The 13,782-nt window shown below is 42.5% G+C and overlaps 1 protein-coding gene across 1 annotated transcript; it reads right to left on the bottom strand.

Annotated features, from left to right (window-relative positions):
* Positions 1-250: 250 nt before the first annotated feature.
* On the bottom strand, positions 251-6,653 carry ACOT6 (acyl-CoA thioesterase 6). Its single transcript, XM_027066109.2, has 3 exons — positions 5,846-6,653; positions 3,490-3,692; positions 251-907 (listed from the first exon to the last, which is right to left on the bottom strand). The coding sequence occupies exons 1-3, from the start codon at positions 6,300-6,302 to the stop codon at positions 302-304; spliced, it is 1,266 nt and encodes a 421-aa protein (XP_026921910.2). The 5' UTR covers positions 6,303-6,653; the 3' UTR covers positions 251-301.
* Between the last annotated feature and the right edge of the window lie 7,129 nt (positions 6,654-13,782).

Raw genomic sequence — 13,782 nt, 5'->3', positions numbered from 1 at the left:
TTTTTGAGAGACAGAATGTGAGCAGCGAAGGGACAGAGAGAGAGAAAGGGAGAGGGAGACACAGAATCTGAAGCAGGCTCCAGACTCTGAGCTGTCAACACAGAGCCTGACACTGGGCTTGAACCCACGAACCAAAAGATCATGACCTGAGTAGAAGTTGGACGCTTAACCAACCTGAGCCACCCAAAGCCCCTCAAAATAAACAAACTTAAAAAAAAAGTTTCCTATGTGCTCTGGAAAACCCAATACATGTTGTATGAATTAGATTTTTATTCATAGTATCTGGTCTATGATTACAATGTCACATTTTGCTGGACGGCACAGATTTTTTACCATTGAGATGTTTATGGAAGAAAGTTTGAATTTCCTGCCAGGCATCTACCTGTGCCCTTGACTGTGCCTTTGGCTCACCTCCATGGAGTATTGCTTGGCCTAACACTGTATGCACAGAAGCTCTACAAAGAGGAAAATAAGGTGGTTCAATACAGTGACCAGTTCCTGGGTAGTAGATTATCTGGGGTCTGTCTTTCCCATGGGCTTGTAACCGTTCAGAGGCTATACAAGCATAGAATTCACTCTTCCAGTTATGATCATCCAAGCCAACAAGAAACAGAAAAGGCCCCTGGGCTCTTTCCAATGGAATAATACTTTGATAGTTGAGTTCCTCCAGTGGATTATCCCAAACATCCAAAAAAATTAAACCCCCTGACTCAGTAACTACAAGTTTCCCTGGGTCACTGCCAAGACTGGGAATAAACATATCCTTGTAATGCAGAGGAGATATTGTGTTGGCCACACAGGAATTAATAAGTACAGTGGCTGTGATGCCCTTCAAGAAAGAGGCCATTGAGAGACACAGGTCACCTCCTTTAGAGAAGCCAAGAAGCCCAACACCAGGGCCTTTCACCTGAAAAAGAGAGAACAAGCCTAGAATTTGTAAATGGAGGACATAAACAGTGATTTTATATTCTCTAGATAGCTTTCTTAAATGTCATTTGCTTTCTTTTTTTTATGCAACAATCCACAAAGCTCAAGTGTGTTTTCTAATAAGCAAATCAATTGACTTCCTAGTACACAGGCCTTCCACTAATATTTGTGGCAACTGGGTCAAGAGTAGACACAGAGACCCGTGTACCCCATACTTAAACATGTAAAAGCTATTAAACAAACAAACTATTAAAATATATTATTTTCTTGGGGAGCCTGGGTGGCTCAGTCGGTTGAGCGTCCAATTTCAGCTCAGGTCATGATCTCACGGTCCGTGAGTTTGAACCCCGCAACGGGTCTATGCTGACAGCTCAGAGCCTGGAGCCTGCTTGGGATTCTGTGTCTCCCTCTCTCTCTGCCCCTCCCCCACTCATGCGCCCCCCCCCCGCCTCAAAAATAAATAAACATTAAAAAAATTTTTTTTAATAAAAAAATAAAATATATTATTTTCTCCCACCTTGATAAATATACCTTCATAACAGTTTATAATGTCAGGCTCAAATTTGAAATCTTGGAACTCCTTGAAGTTCTGTACTGGAATGTGGCATGGGGGAGAGCTAGCCCCAGTCCTTGGTCCCTGGCCCCCATTCCTTCTCTTCCCATCCCTGGCTCCATCATGTACCTTGAGGGGCCTCTCACACATGTATATGGACACCCCAGTCTCCATATTTAAGGCCTAGGCGTATTCACATTGACAGACCCTGAGAAAAGACATAGGGCCTGGAAGCAGGATCAGTGCTATGTGGCAAAGAATTCTGGTATTCCAGATCACAAGGGTATGGGGTGTTTGTGTATGTGTGTGTGTGTGTGTGTGTGTGTGTGTGTGTGTGTGTGTATGTAAGGCACATGGGTTCCAGGTGGATACATTCCCTGGGTCCCTTGGACTCCTCACCCTGTGGGCAGGGAGTGTGGCCACCTAAGGCTTCTGTCCAGGACAGAAGCCCCTCTTGCCCAGGTCTAAGGGCAGAACTGATAGGATATATTGGTCTCTTCTTTTTCCCCTGGGGCCTTATCTCCCCTAATAAACCAATAATCACAGTTCAAGGCCATTGAGGTTCTAGCAGCTCTGCTAACAGACCAGTCCCTGAATTCTGACAGATTTAGATCACCCTACAGACCTTGTAGAACATTTTTTAACATTTATTACTTAACATTAGAATATTTGGGTTTCTTTAAATCTAGATAGTTGCAGAGCATGTGTTCCACTTTTAATCACACTAAAATGTTTTGATTATTTTTTACAGTCTTAGATAAGAACTTTTTCTATAAAAACATAATAGCATTATCACATTTAACAAAATTAATGATTCCTTAATAGCATCCAGCACAGTCCCTATTCAAATGTCACCAACTGTCCTAAAAATGTCTCTTAAGAGTCAAACTTTTTCCTCTTTTTAAAAAATTTTTTTTAATGTTTATTTATTTTTGAGGGAAAGAGAGAGACAGAGTGTGAGCGGGCAAGGGGCAGAGAGAGAGAGGGAGACACAGAATCTGAAGCAGGCTCCAGGCTCTGAGTTGTCAGCACAGAGCCTGATGCAGGGCTCAAACTCACGAACTGTGAGATCATGACCTGAGCCGAAGTTGGACGCTCAACCGACTGAGCCACACAGGTGCCCCTACATTAATCTTTCTTTTAAATTAAATTAAATTAAATTAAATTAAATTAAATTAAATTAAATTAAATTAAATTAAATTATTATTTTATTTGAGAGCAAGAGAGAGAGAGAGAGCATGAACAGGGGATGGAGGCAAAAGGAGAGAAAGAGGGAGAACCCCAAGCATGCTCCATGTTCAGTGCAGAGCCCGACATGGGGCTTGATCTCATAACCCTGGGATCATGACCTGAGCTGAAATCAAGAGTTGGACACTCAACTGACTAAGCCACCCAGGTACGCCTACATTAATCTTATAAATGAGAAAAACTGAATACCAGAGAAAGCAGTTGCCTTATTCAGCATTATAAGGCCACTTGGGGGTAGATGGAGAAGCAGAATTTAAGGTTAGAGTTGTCTTAGTACAACTCTTTGAATTATGGTCAAGAATTAAAGGAAAATAGGGGCACCTGGGTGGCTCAGTTGGTTAAGCGTCCAACTTCAGCTCAGGTCATGATCTCACAGTTCATGAGTTCAAGCCCCACGTCGGGCTCTGTGCTGACAGCTCAGAGCCTGGAGCCTGCTTCGGATTCTGTGTCTCCCTCTCTCTCTGACCCTCCCCTGCTCATGCTCTGTCTCTCTCTGTCTCAAAAATAAATAAAACATTAAAAAAAATTTAAAAAACAGACAGGAAAATAAACAGTTCCTTATTAAAGGAAAATAAACAGTTAAGTCTTAGGGATTGGAGAGAGATGGGTGGAAGTGAAATAATAATCCTAATAACTTTGGAAGGAACTTTTGTGTCTCATGACGTATTTCTAGCCCCCAGTGTCCTGGTAGGGTTTTGAGATCCAGTCCTGTGTTGGCTCTACCCTCTCTCCCCTGCATTCAAGCAAACACCAGAACTCACCTTTGGATGCTGCAGCATGAAGTCTATAGCTTCTTCAAAGTACTCCAGGTGCACATCATCCAAATATTCAGGGAGGTCTTCAAATTTGAAATAAGCCAAAGCAAGCACAGCAAAACCATGTCCAGCCAGGAGGCTGGCCCTGTATTCACAAAGGCCACCACCACTCCCAAACAGATCGATGATCCCAGGGAAGGCTCCTGCACCTGGAAAACACCACAGATCATAAGGAGCTTTACACTCTCCAGAGACATTCTGGAGTTTCAGATTTTGGCAGTCAGTGAAGACAAGTTTCTCAAGCAAGGAAGGCTGGGAGTGGAGGAGCACATGGAAAAAAGGACCCTTTTTAAAATGTTGCCTTTTTTTTTTTTTTTTTCCTTTTTAGTAACCTTCAGGGAGAAGGAAGGGGGGGAACAAAATGCTTTATTTTCTCCAGAATTTTTCACCTAATTTTCAAAAATGAAATATATATTTCAAATTACAAGTAGCATATGATGAGATGTACATTTTCCACAAAATCTTCCTCAAAAAAAAAACCTACTTGAGAATGCTTGAAGAACTGTACAATGCTCTACATATATAAGGGGTATTGATATACTCCCCACCTCCTTGCATTCTCTGCTCCAACCTTAAAGAACACTATCCCTAATTATGCTCTGTTCTCTTTGGCCCCTGAAAATGGTATATGCTATTCTCCCCTCTCCACTTTTTATCACCTGGTTGACCTTCAGTTTTCAAATCAAAGTTTAGATCTCCCTTCCCAGAAGACTTCCCAGATCTCCCCCAAGGCTGAGTTGAGTCAGATACCCTTTTATGTCTCCATCAGCACCCTGGGCCTGTATTTCCCTTATCATAGCACTTATCAAGCTTACAGATGCAAGTATAGTTACCTGGGTCCTTTATTAGGCTGTAAGTACAGTGAGGACCACGTCTGACTTTGCTAGCTATCGCATCCCACTATGTAGCATAGTCATTGGCTTAATACATATTTGTTAAATGACTGAACCCTTCTACGTTATTTACAAAAGTCTTTGAGACAGAAAACAAATTTTAAATGGGCCACAAAGTGGACATTGAAATAGTTAACACAAGATTGACTTGACTGAAATATCAGGTGCCAATATGGGTGGTAAAAGGTTTTTGTTTGTTTGTTTGGTTTGTTTTTGGGTGGGTGGGGGGATTCTTACTGATTCAGTCAGTATGATTTATTGAGCTCCTACTATATCCCTGGGCAAGCCTCTAGGAATCTGGACATACAGAGATGTATAAGATCCAATTCCAACCACAGGATTTCAGTTGACTGTGCAACCACTGGCTAAGGTTGTGAATTGCTGACGAGCTGTAAGAATAAAGCAGAGCCTCCTGTTTTGGAGAATTACAGAATTCAGTTTAGGGATTCTCTGAGATATGGCAACTCCAGCATTTCTATACAGGAGGGGTTTCAGTCTGGAATTTGGTTGTAAAAGGTGGGGTAGGGGGTCTTGTTTCTGGGCCCCTTTAACCTAGTAAGCACCTTGTTTTTACTTAGACTAGGGTGTCTCAACCTTAGCACTACAGACATTTTGAGTAAGATATTTCTTTGTTGTGTGGACTGTCCTGTGCATTCTGCATGCTTGGCAGCATCTCTGGCCTCTACCCACTGGATGCCAATAATATCCTCCCCCACCTTTTGGTTGTGACAACAAAAATGTCTCCAGGAGTAGGGGTTAATCAACCCAGATTGAGAATCACCGACAGACTGTTTATGATGGGGGAAGAGGACAATCAGTTTTTGTTTTTTTGTTTTTTTTTTTTTTTTAGGATTACGGGGGACGGCCTCTAGATTAGCTCCCTTGGAAGTTCGACGTGAGAAGAGGCAAAGATCACTCTTGCACAGCAGCATAACTCATTACCTAACACTGGTATTTGAAATACAGCTGCGTGGCTGGCACTTAAAAGAAATGCACTTTGTGAGTATGTTGAATGCACTTTTTAGCATATAGCTCAGTGGCATTCGTCCAACATAAAGGTTATTTGTGTGGAAGGGTGGTGGGTGCCCGGGGTGACGTGGTTTGCCCTGCCTGATCCCCGCGCTGCTCCCACCTGCCCTGTGACCCTGGCCCGGCCATGCCCGCCAGCCACCGAGCAGCCTGTTTTCCCATCTGAGAAATGGGCATGGATAAGATCGCTCATCGCCCTGGGCAGTGGAGAGCCCCAAAGACAGAAACCACTTTTTAGCATACGGGAAGTGGCATGAAATTTAAAGAGGAAAAACTTCCATCCAGAATGTATGACAAGCTCTGGAGTGCGGCGGTAAGTTTAGGAAATGTGGGTCTCAGTTACCAATTCTTTAGAACAGCCTGGGATGCAAGGCACTCACCAGGCGGCAGGAAGAGCGTGCCGCGCACCCGACCCGCGCGCACCGACACCCGCCGCATCCCCGGCCGCAGGAAGTCGCGCTCCAGCACCGCCAGGCCCAGGAGCCGCCCGGCGTCGGGCTCGTGGCCCTCGAGCACCTCCAGCTCCACCGCGAAGGGCGTCTGCACGTCCCGCTTCACCAGCCGCACCAAGGGCTTCTCGGGCTCCAGGGCCCAGAGCAGCCCCATGGGCTCGAGCCCCGTGAAGCTGCCGCCCAGCGCGGGCGCGCGCGCCAGGTCCAGGAGGCCGCCGGCGTCCGCTTGATACCGCGCGCGGGCCCGGAAGAGCGCGCCCTTCTCGTCGCGCAGGGACGCGCGCAGCGTGACGGGCTGTCCCGGGGAGAGGCCGCGCACGGTGATGCGCATGGGCTCGTCCCACGCGCAGCGGCCCGCGGGCTCCAGCGTCACCGTAGCCGCCATCCTGATTATTGCGGAACAGCGAGGCCGTCTCCCCAGAGTCACGTGTCCGGCCGGGAGTCCCTCCACCTCCCGGGGAAGCAATTGCAATTGGAAACTTTGCGATATTCAGATTGGACGCTTGGACACGCTAAGCCGCTGTATGAAGTCAGCTAGAGTTTGTGAAAATCCACTAGTGTCTAATTGGAAGGAAGTATCTGCCAAAATAAGAGTCCATTATTATGCAATCCAGCGCAGTGAGTGTGGAAATAGACGTACCAAGACCGCTGAGATTGGGAAAGATACTAGTAGTTCGGGGAACCTGGAGTTTTATAAAGCATCCCAGGCGATTATAATTCAGATGATCAGTGGAGAAACAGTCCTAATCCTTCCATTGCCTCTCAGTCCTTTACCAAGCCTTTTTCTAGAGTTAAGAGTACCTAGGGTGGCTTCCAGAGCAGGTAGATGTTTCTGGGATGAGATCTACCTGGGTTCCGGTCTGATCCTGCTCCTTAAGAGCCTGGTGATCTTTAGCAAGATATGTAATGAAGCCCCTGAATCCAGTCTCCTTATCTGTAAAAGGTTTATTGTGATGATTACACGGGCTAACGTGTAAAAGCACCGCACTAATCCACCTATAGTGGGTGCTCAGTAAGAGTTTTGCTCTTCATTCGCAAATCTCGACACTGGCAGTGTGAGGGTTGAGTTGTGTCTGAGTTCTGGCAGGAATCAAGTGGCACATTCCAAATGCGTAGTTTGTGGAGAGTTTCATAAAGGGACTATTCCCAAAGGCATTGGCAAGGTTAACAAACAAACAAGGTTGGCGGCAGACCCTTGGGCCTGAAGTCTCAAGGGAGAGGGCTGCCTGGCAGGAGTTGTAGCTATGGTGGTGGGAGGCAGGCAGTCCACTGTGAGATAGTAGGAGTGGAGAGAATAAACACCTTGACCTCACTCTCCTCTTGCCCTTCATATTCCTGAGTGTGTTTCTTTAGCTGAACCCAGCCAATCAGCTCAGCCTACTAGGTTACACAACAGGGTGGATGGAGCATACAGAAGATGCCCAGTGAGGGCAAGCTCAATAAATATTTATAAGCTGAATAAAAAGAAGCCAGAGTAGGTCCCAGATCTCAGAGTTCGGTGAGCTTTGACTACTCTATCTCCCGAGTAACTGCTACAGGGTTTTTTAAACACCTGTTGCTTAAAGAGTTACAGGCTGTGCACAATCTAGGGACACTCAGCTTACAAAGACTTCGTGGGCTGTCACAGCCGCCAGCACAATTGAAATCTGCACTCAGATTTCAGAAAGCCATGGTGAAAGGTGACTTCTCCCTCTCCCTTCCCTGATACACAGGATGCTGTGAAGAGACACAGAAATGGCTCCCAGGCACATGAGGGGAAAGCAGCTAAGGAGGAGGCCTTGCGTTGGTCATTCAAAAGTGCCTTCCTGTAGGGAATTCAGCACGTAGGAACTCCATGGAAGAAATAAGTATTGTACAGGCCAACTGCCAGGGCGGCTTGCTCACAATCTGAAAAACAATCAGCTGCTGTAAGAGAGGAGCGACTTCATACAAATTCCAGTGTTTGTCTAGTGACTTGAAGTAGCTGTAGATTAATACCCCAATATGTGGCATATTATCTCCAATATTAAACATAAAAATTAATTTCTGTGCCCCTATTTTAAGGGTAGGGACTTATGGATAGACAAAAGCCTTTGCCTGATTTAGGGTAGGATCTCTCTGGTTACCCCCAGATAATTACACACCCAGAAATGTTTGTATCTTGTAAAAGGCCCCTGAACTTTTCCATGCTTAATAGCCCACTGACTTTTATTATAAATTCAATATGGAAAGGTTGAGTTTCAGAAAGAATTATTTCAGTGTTTGATCAGTATAGCATCAATGAGTAATTTCACTATCTGAATTAAACTTAGGACACCTGTTTAAATATTGCCTAAACAGATTATGTCAAATGTTAGAGAACTGGAAATATCTTGGAGGCAAGATAAATCATTGGCTGCCAAGTGAGAGCAAACTGCTGTTAATGTCTAAAATGTAAATAAATACATACATACATATATACATATGGGGATCAAAAACAATGCCATAGTAAGATTAATAAAATAACAATCAGAGATGACTGAGAAAGATCTTCCTGTAGAGAAATAGTGTCAACCACAGTTACAGATTCTTTGGGGGTTTTTTATCCTGCGTTGACATCTGAGATCCATTTACTTTTCCAAAAATCCGAGTGAGAGTTAAAGGAGAAAAGGTTGGAGGTGGGATGGGCTCCCAGTTAACTCCAGTATTGGTTATGATTTCACTCATGATCCTGCCTGGGTCTATTTCTTGTTTACAGTTTTTGTGGGACAAGCAAGCTCCAAGTTTCCATTTCTTAGCAGCCAGTATACATCCCATTTGAGTAAGTCCCTTCTCCAAGATAGCGATAACTTAATTTCAATAATACTCTCGTGGTTACACAGTATTGTATCAATGGTAACTTCCTGATTTTGATATTTGTAGTATGGTTATGTAAAATGTTAACATTAAGGGAAGGGGAGGAATTATATAGGGAACCCTGTACTATTTTTGACCCACATTTTTGTGGGTCTAAAATTATTTCAAAATGAAAGGTTTAAACAACAAAGAAAAATATCAGAGAGTGATGAAATCACCAAAAGGGATACCTTTGATCTTCTGTGCCCCACTTGTAGGGTTGGTAAAACCTGTCCACCTCAGATCCTTCCTCCTCCATATCTTTCAACATTTAGTCTTTCCCATTTGATTGAGGTTTCCAGGAACTTGTGTTAATCTCTGATCCTGTGTCTAAAAATCCGCTGAAATACTTGAATATTTCCCTTGTCTAAAGCATCTAGACCTAAGCATATGATTTCTCCGGAGGAATCTGATATTGTAACAAGTCTAGAGAGAAAGGGCATTAGGGCCACATGTCTCCCCTTTGAGGGAGTCTTAAAGGAAAGGCTCCTTACATTCAGAGAGATTCGATTAAACGGAAAGCATAGTTTTCAAAATAAACACTTGCTGTCTGGGTACAAAAACAGCTATACTCTTAGCCTGGTAAGCCTGCTCTTGGCTCAGTTCCCAGAACTTTGAATTACAGAAGTTACCAAGGTGAGTGCTTGCCAGGAGTTTTGCCCTAGTTGGAGCTGTTAGTGGGGAGTTTGAGAGATTAACTCTTTCAGGTGCTATATCATTTACTTTTGTAATTACAAAAAAATTTTTTTTTGAGAGAGAGAGAGAGAGCATGAGTGGGGGAGAGGGGCAGATGAGAAACAGAATTCCAAGCAGGCTCCGTGGTCAGCACAGAGCCAGACACAGGGCTTAATCCCATCACCCTGGGATCATGACTTGAGCCATAATCAAGAGTGAGATGCTCAACCAACTGAGCCACCCAGGGCCCCCCTACTTTTGTAATTGTATTAAATCACTAGTAATCAATGATGAGATAGTTTGACCCAGAAACTATTTTTCGAACAGAATGAAACACTAGTTCACAAAAATACAATTTTAAAATATTTTAAGGAAGCTCTACACCCAACGTGGGGCTTACAACCCCAAGATCAAGAGTTGCATTCTGTACAGACTGAGCCAGGCAGATACCCCCTAAAAATGTATTTTCTATTTGCCAGTTCTCTGGCTATTCACCACCAGCACCATCCGTGCCCTGCAATAGCTCTGCTTATAACCATTTGGAAGAGCAGGATGTAAATCCTTGAGAAAATATGAATGCCAGTTTATTTGCAATGTAGTGAAAGCAGATTATTTGGGCAACTGGGGCAGCCTGCTTCAGGCTGATTCAGATGGTCTCTTTAATTATTCCTAATTCCTTCTGTTATAACTCTTCATGACTGCAGTTATTTTCCAACTTCCCATAAGTAGGATCGTGGTAATCTCCATAAGCTCATCAAACACAGAAACAGAGCATCTAACTCTTAGATATCATATTCAGAGGAGAGCGCTCATTGTGAGACCCTCTCTCCCCCAATTCGGCCTGGTCAATCTGAATGTCCTCTGCCTGATCCTAGTAGCCAATTTAACATAGATTTTCCAGAAGTCCGGTTCTATATTATACTAAGAGCTGGATTTCTTGGTGAGTCAGTAGGTCTCTTCTCAATAGTGTGTCTATTTGTTGGCCCTTGGAAGCCTTCTTCTTTTACCTTTATTACTGGGAAAGTTTGAGGTGATTATGGAGAAGGACTAAATAAATTTGCCCTTCAACATCATGAGGAGAAGTCAGAGAATCTTGTCTCAAGAGACCAGCTGAATGCTCCCTGATGCTCTGATTTCTTGAAAGCCCAGGAGATAGTACTCTCATCCCCTCATCTTTTTACCCTAAGCTTTAAACTCCAAATCTTCTCCCCAAATAGACTTTCCTCTCATAACATCACAGTTTTCTATTTTAATATTGTCATTATAAGTCAGACCCAGGTCCTGCTAGCTGGAATTGTCTTTGCTGCCTAATGTCCTGTCAGTGTTTTTTCCAGGTGCACAACCTAATTCTAGCATACCCCATGGACTACATAGATTTAGACTACATAGTATTGTTTCCACTGGTGGTGCTTTGAATCTGGAGTGTGGTTCCCAAATTGGACATTTGAAATCTCTACCATAGGACCTTGAACTTGTCTAGGAGGTGATAATATCCTTGGATAAAATGAATGGCATGTGCAGGGTCTTAGAAGAATGTTGTATGTTCACATCATCAAGAACAACATGTAAGAACTTGGCCCTACCAGCAAGAATTACTGGGAACTAGTAGAAACCTCAATACTGGCTTATGATACACAGTGACTGTGCAATATTTACTTTAACCAATGCCAAAGTTCATATAGTTCCAGGCTTTGGACATACCTGAGACCAAACAAAAGCTACATCAGAATCCTGGGATTATGAAGAAAATCCAGAAAGTTGATACCTTCATGCAGATTATATATAGTTCATCTTAGAGTGGACAATGCCTTTTCATTTCTTTATGAGCATGAAGTAAGGTAGATATAAAGAAACTGATTGGCATTTCTGTGATTGGTGAAGATCTTAGGGATGGCACAATATAGGAGACACTCTTGATGAACCCCATCATCCCTTCTCATGTCTTTATGTGATTAAAAGTCAAAGGTGTCTGGAATTACAATTGTAGTGGGCAAGATCTTGTACTAGATAGATAGATAGATAGGTAGATAGATAGATAGATAGATAGATAGATAGATAGATAGATAGATAAAGAGAGACAGAGAGATGCAAGACAGTAGAGAACCCCATCATAAGACAAGAGAATCATTCTATAATAAGAGCACCACCCATTCATGTACTTACGAGATTAAAATGGTAAGAAGAGTGCCTCGCTGGCTCAGGCAGTAGAGCATACAACTCTTGAATCTCAGGGTTGTGAGTTTGAGCCCCATGTTGGGTGTAGAGATTACCTAAAAATAAAATCTTAAACAAGCAGCAAAACTAAAAGGCAACCAACAGAATGGGAGAAGATATTTGCAAATGACATATCAGATAAAGGGTTAGTATCCAAAATCTATAAAGAACTTCTCAAACTCAATACCCAAAAAACAAATAATCCAGTAAAGAAATGGGCAAAAGACATGAATAGACACTTCTCCAAAGAAGACATCCAGATGGCCAACTGATACATGAAAAAATGCTCAACATCACTCATCATCAGGGAAATACAAATCAAAACCACAATGAGACACCACCTTACACCTGTCAGAATGGCTAACATTAACAACCCAGACAACAACAGGTGTTGGCAAGGATGAGCAGGAAGAGGATCTCTTTTGCACTGCTGGTGGGAATGCAAACTGGTGCAGCCACTCTGGAAAACAGGATGGAGGTTCCTCAAAAAACTAAAAATAGAACTACCCTATGACCCAGCAATTGCACTACTAGTCATTTATCCAAGGGACACAGGGATAAAGGGACACATGCACCCCTATGTTTATAGCAGCACTATCAACAATAGCCAAAGTATGGAAAGAGCCCAAATGTCCATCGATGGATGAGTGGATAAAGAAGATGTGGTATATATATATATATATATACACATACATACATACATACATACAATGGAGTATTACTCAGCAGTCAAAAAGAATGAAATCTTGTCATTTGCAACTATGTGGATGGAACTGGAGGGTATTATGCTACGTGAGATTGGTCAGTCAGAGAAAGACAAATGTCATATGACTTCACTCATATGAGGACTTCAAGACACAAAACAGATGAATGTAAGGGAAGGAAAACAAAAATAATTAAAAACAGGGAGAGGGACAAAACATAAGAGACTCTTAAATATGGAGAACAAACTGAGGGATACGGGAGGGGTTGTGGGAGGAGGGATGGGCTAAATGGGTAAGGGGCATTAAGGAATCTACTCCTGAAATCATTGTTGCACTATATGCAAACTAATTTGGATGTAAATTAAAAATAAAATAAAATAAAAAGTATTTCTCCAATAAAATAAAATAAAATAAAATAAAATAAAATAAAATAAAATACAATCTTAAGAGACGTGCCTGGGTGGCTCAGTCAGTTAAGCGTCTGACTTTGGCTTAGGTCAGGGTCTTGCCATTCTTGAGTTTGAGCCCCTCATCTGGCTCTCTGCTGTCAGCGATGAGCCTGCTTCAGATCCTCTGTCTCCCTCTCTCTCTGCCCCTGCCCTCAAAAATAAATAAATATTAAAATGAAATAAAATAAAATCTTAAGATAAAATGGAAGAGGTAGGATTTCCTGCTGGCTCAGTCAGTACAGCATATAATTCTTGATATCAGGGTTGTGAGTTTGAGCCCCATGTTGGGTGTTGAGTGTTTATTTTTTAAAAAATAAAATAAAAATTTAGAAAAAAAAAAGATGTAGAGGAATTGCAATGCTAGTGAATGATTTTATGCAGAAGAATCTCAGGAAAACCACAAAAAGACCCAAAGCCTATCAATCTGTAGCACATCACTAATTTATGAGATTATAATGAATATGTGTACAGAATTTAAATTACTGGTCCATATTCATCTGATTAGTAAGGTTTTCCGAAAGAACCAGCATCAGAAAGGAAGTATTACTTACTGAAGACCATTATCTGTTGCTCTTTTTTGAAATGAAACTGGTTTAGTATTTGTATATTGTTGCTGTGGTATGTAAGTATATTGGGTTCAGACCGATTTAAGACATGAAATACACCCAGGGAGTCATCTTAAGCTGTCTTATGTTGGGTAAGAATGGTCAGGGGAAATCAGTCTAGCTAAGAAGATCTCAGTAATAGATTTGAGAAGCTGGGTAAGGAGCTCAGAAAAAGTAGAGACAAGTGACTCTTCTTGAAGTCTATATCATTAACTTCTGTCATAAAAGAGCAAAATGGAAAAATGTAGTAGAAATATAAAGTAGATAGGTTATCGCATATCAGATAAACACTACAGAAGTACATTTGCACCCATCCCTTGGAATAGACCTACACTTCTCCCTTTATGTGAATCAGTTCGGGATGC

Source organism: Acinonyx jubatus, chromosome B3, assembly GCF_027475565.1.
Source record: "Acinonyx jubatus isolate Ajub_Pintada_27869175 chromosome B3, VMU_Ajub_asm_v1.0, whole genome shotgun sequence".
Lineage (NCBI taxonomy): Eukaryota > Metazoa > Chordata > Mammalia > Carnivora > Felidae > Acinonyx > Acinonyx jubatus.
The sequence above is the reverse complement of the archived record's forward strand: the minus strand, read 5'-3'. Positions and strand labels throughout refer to the sequence as shown.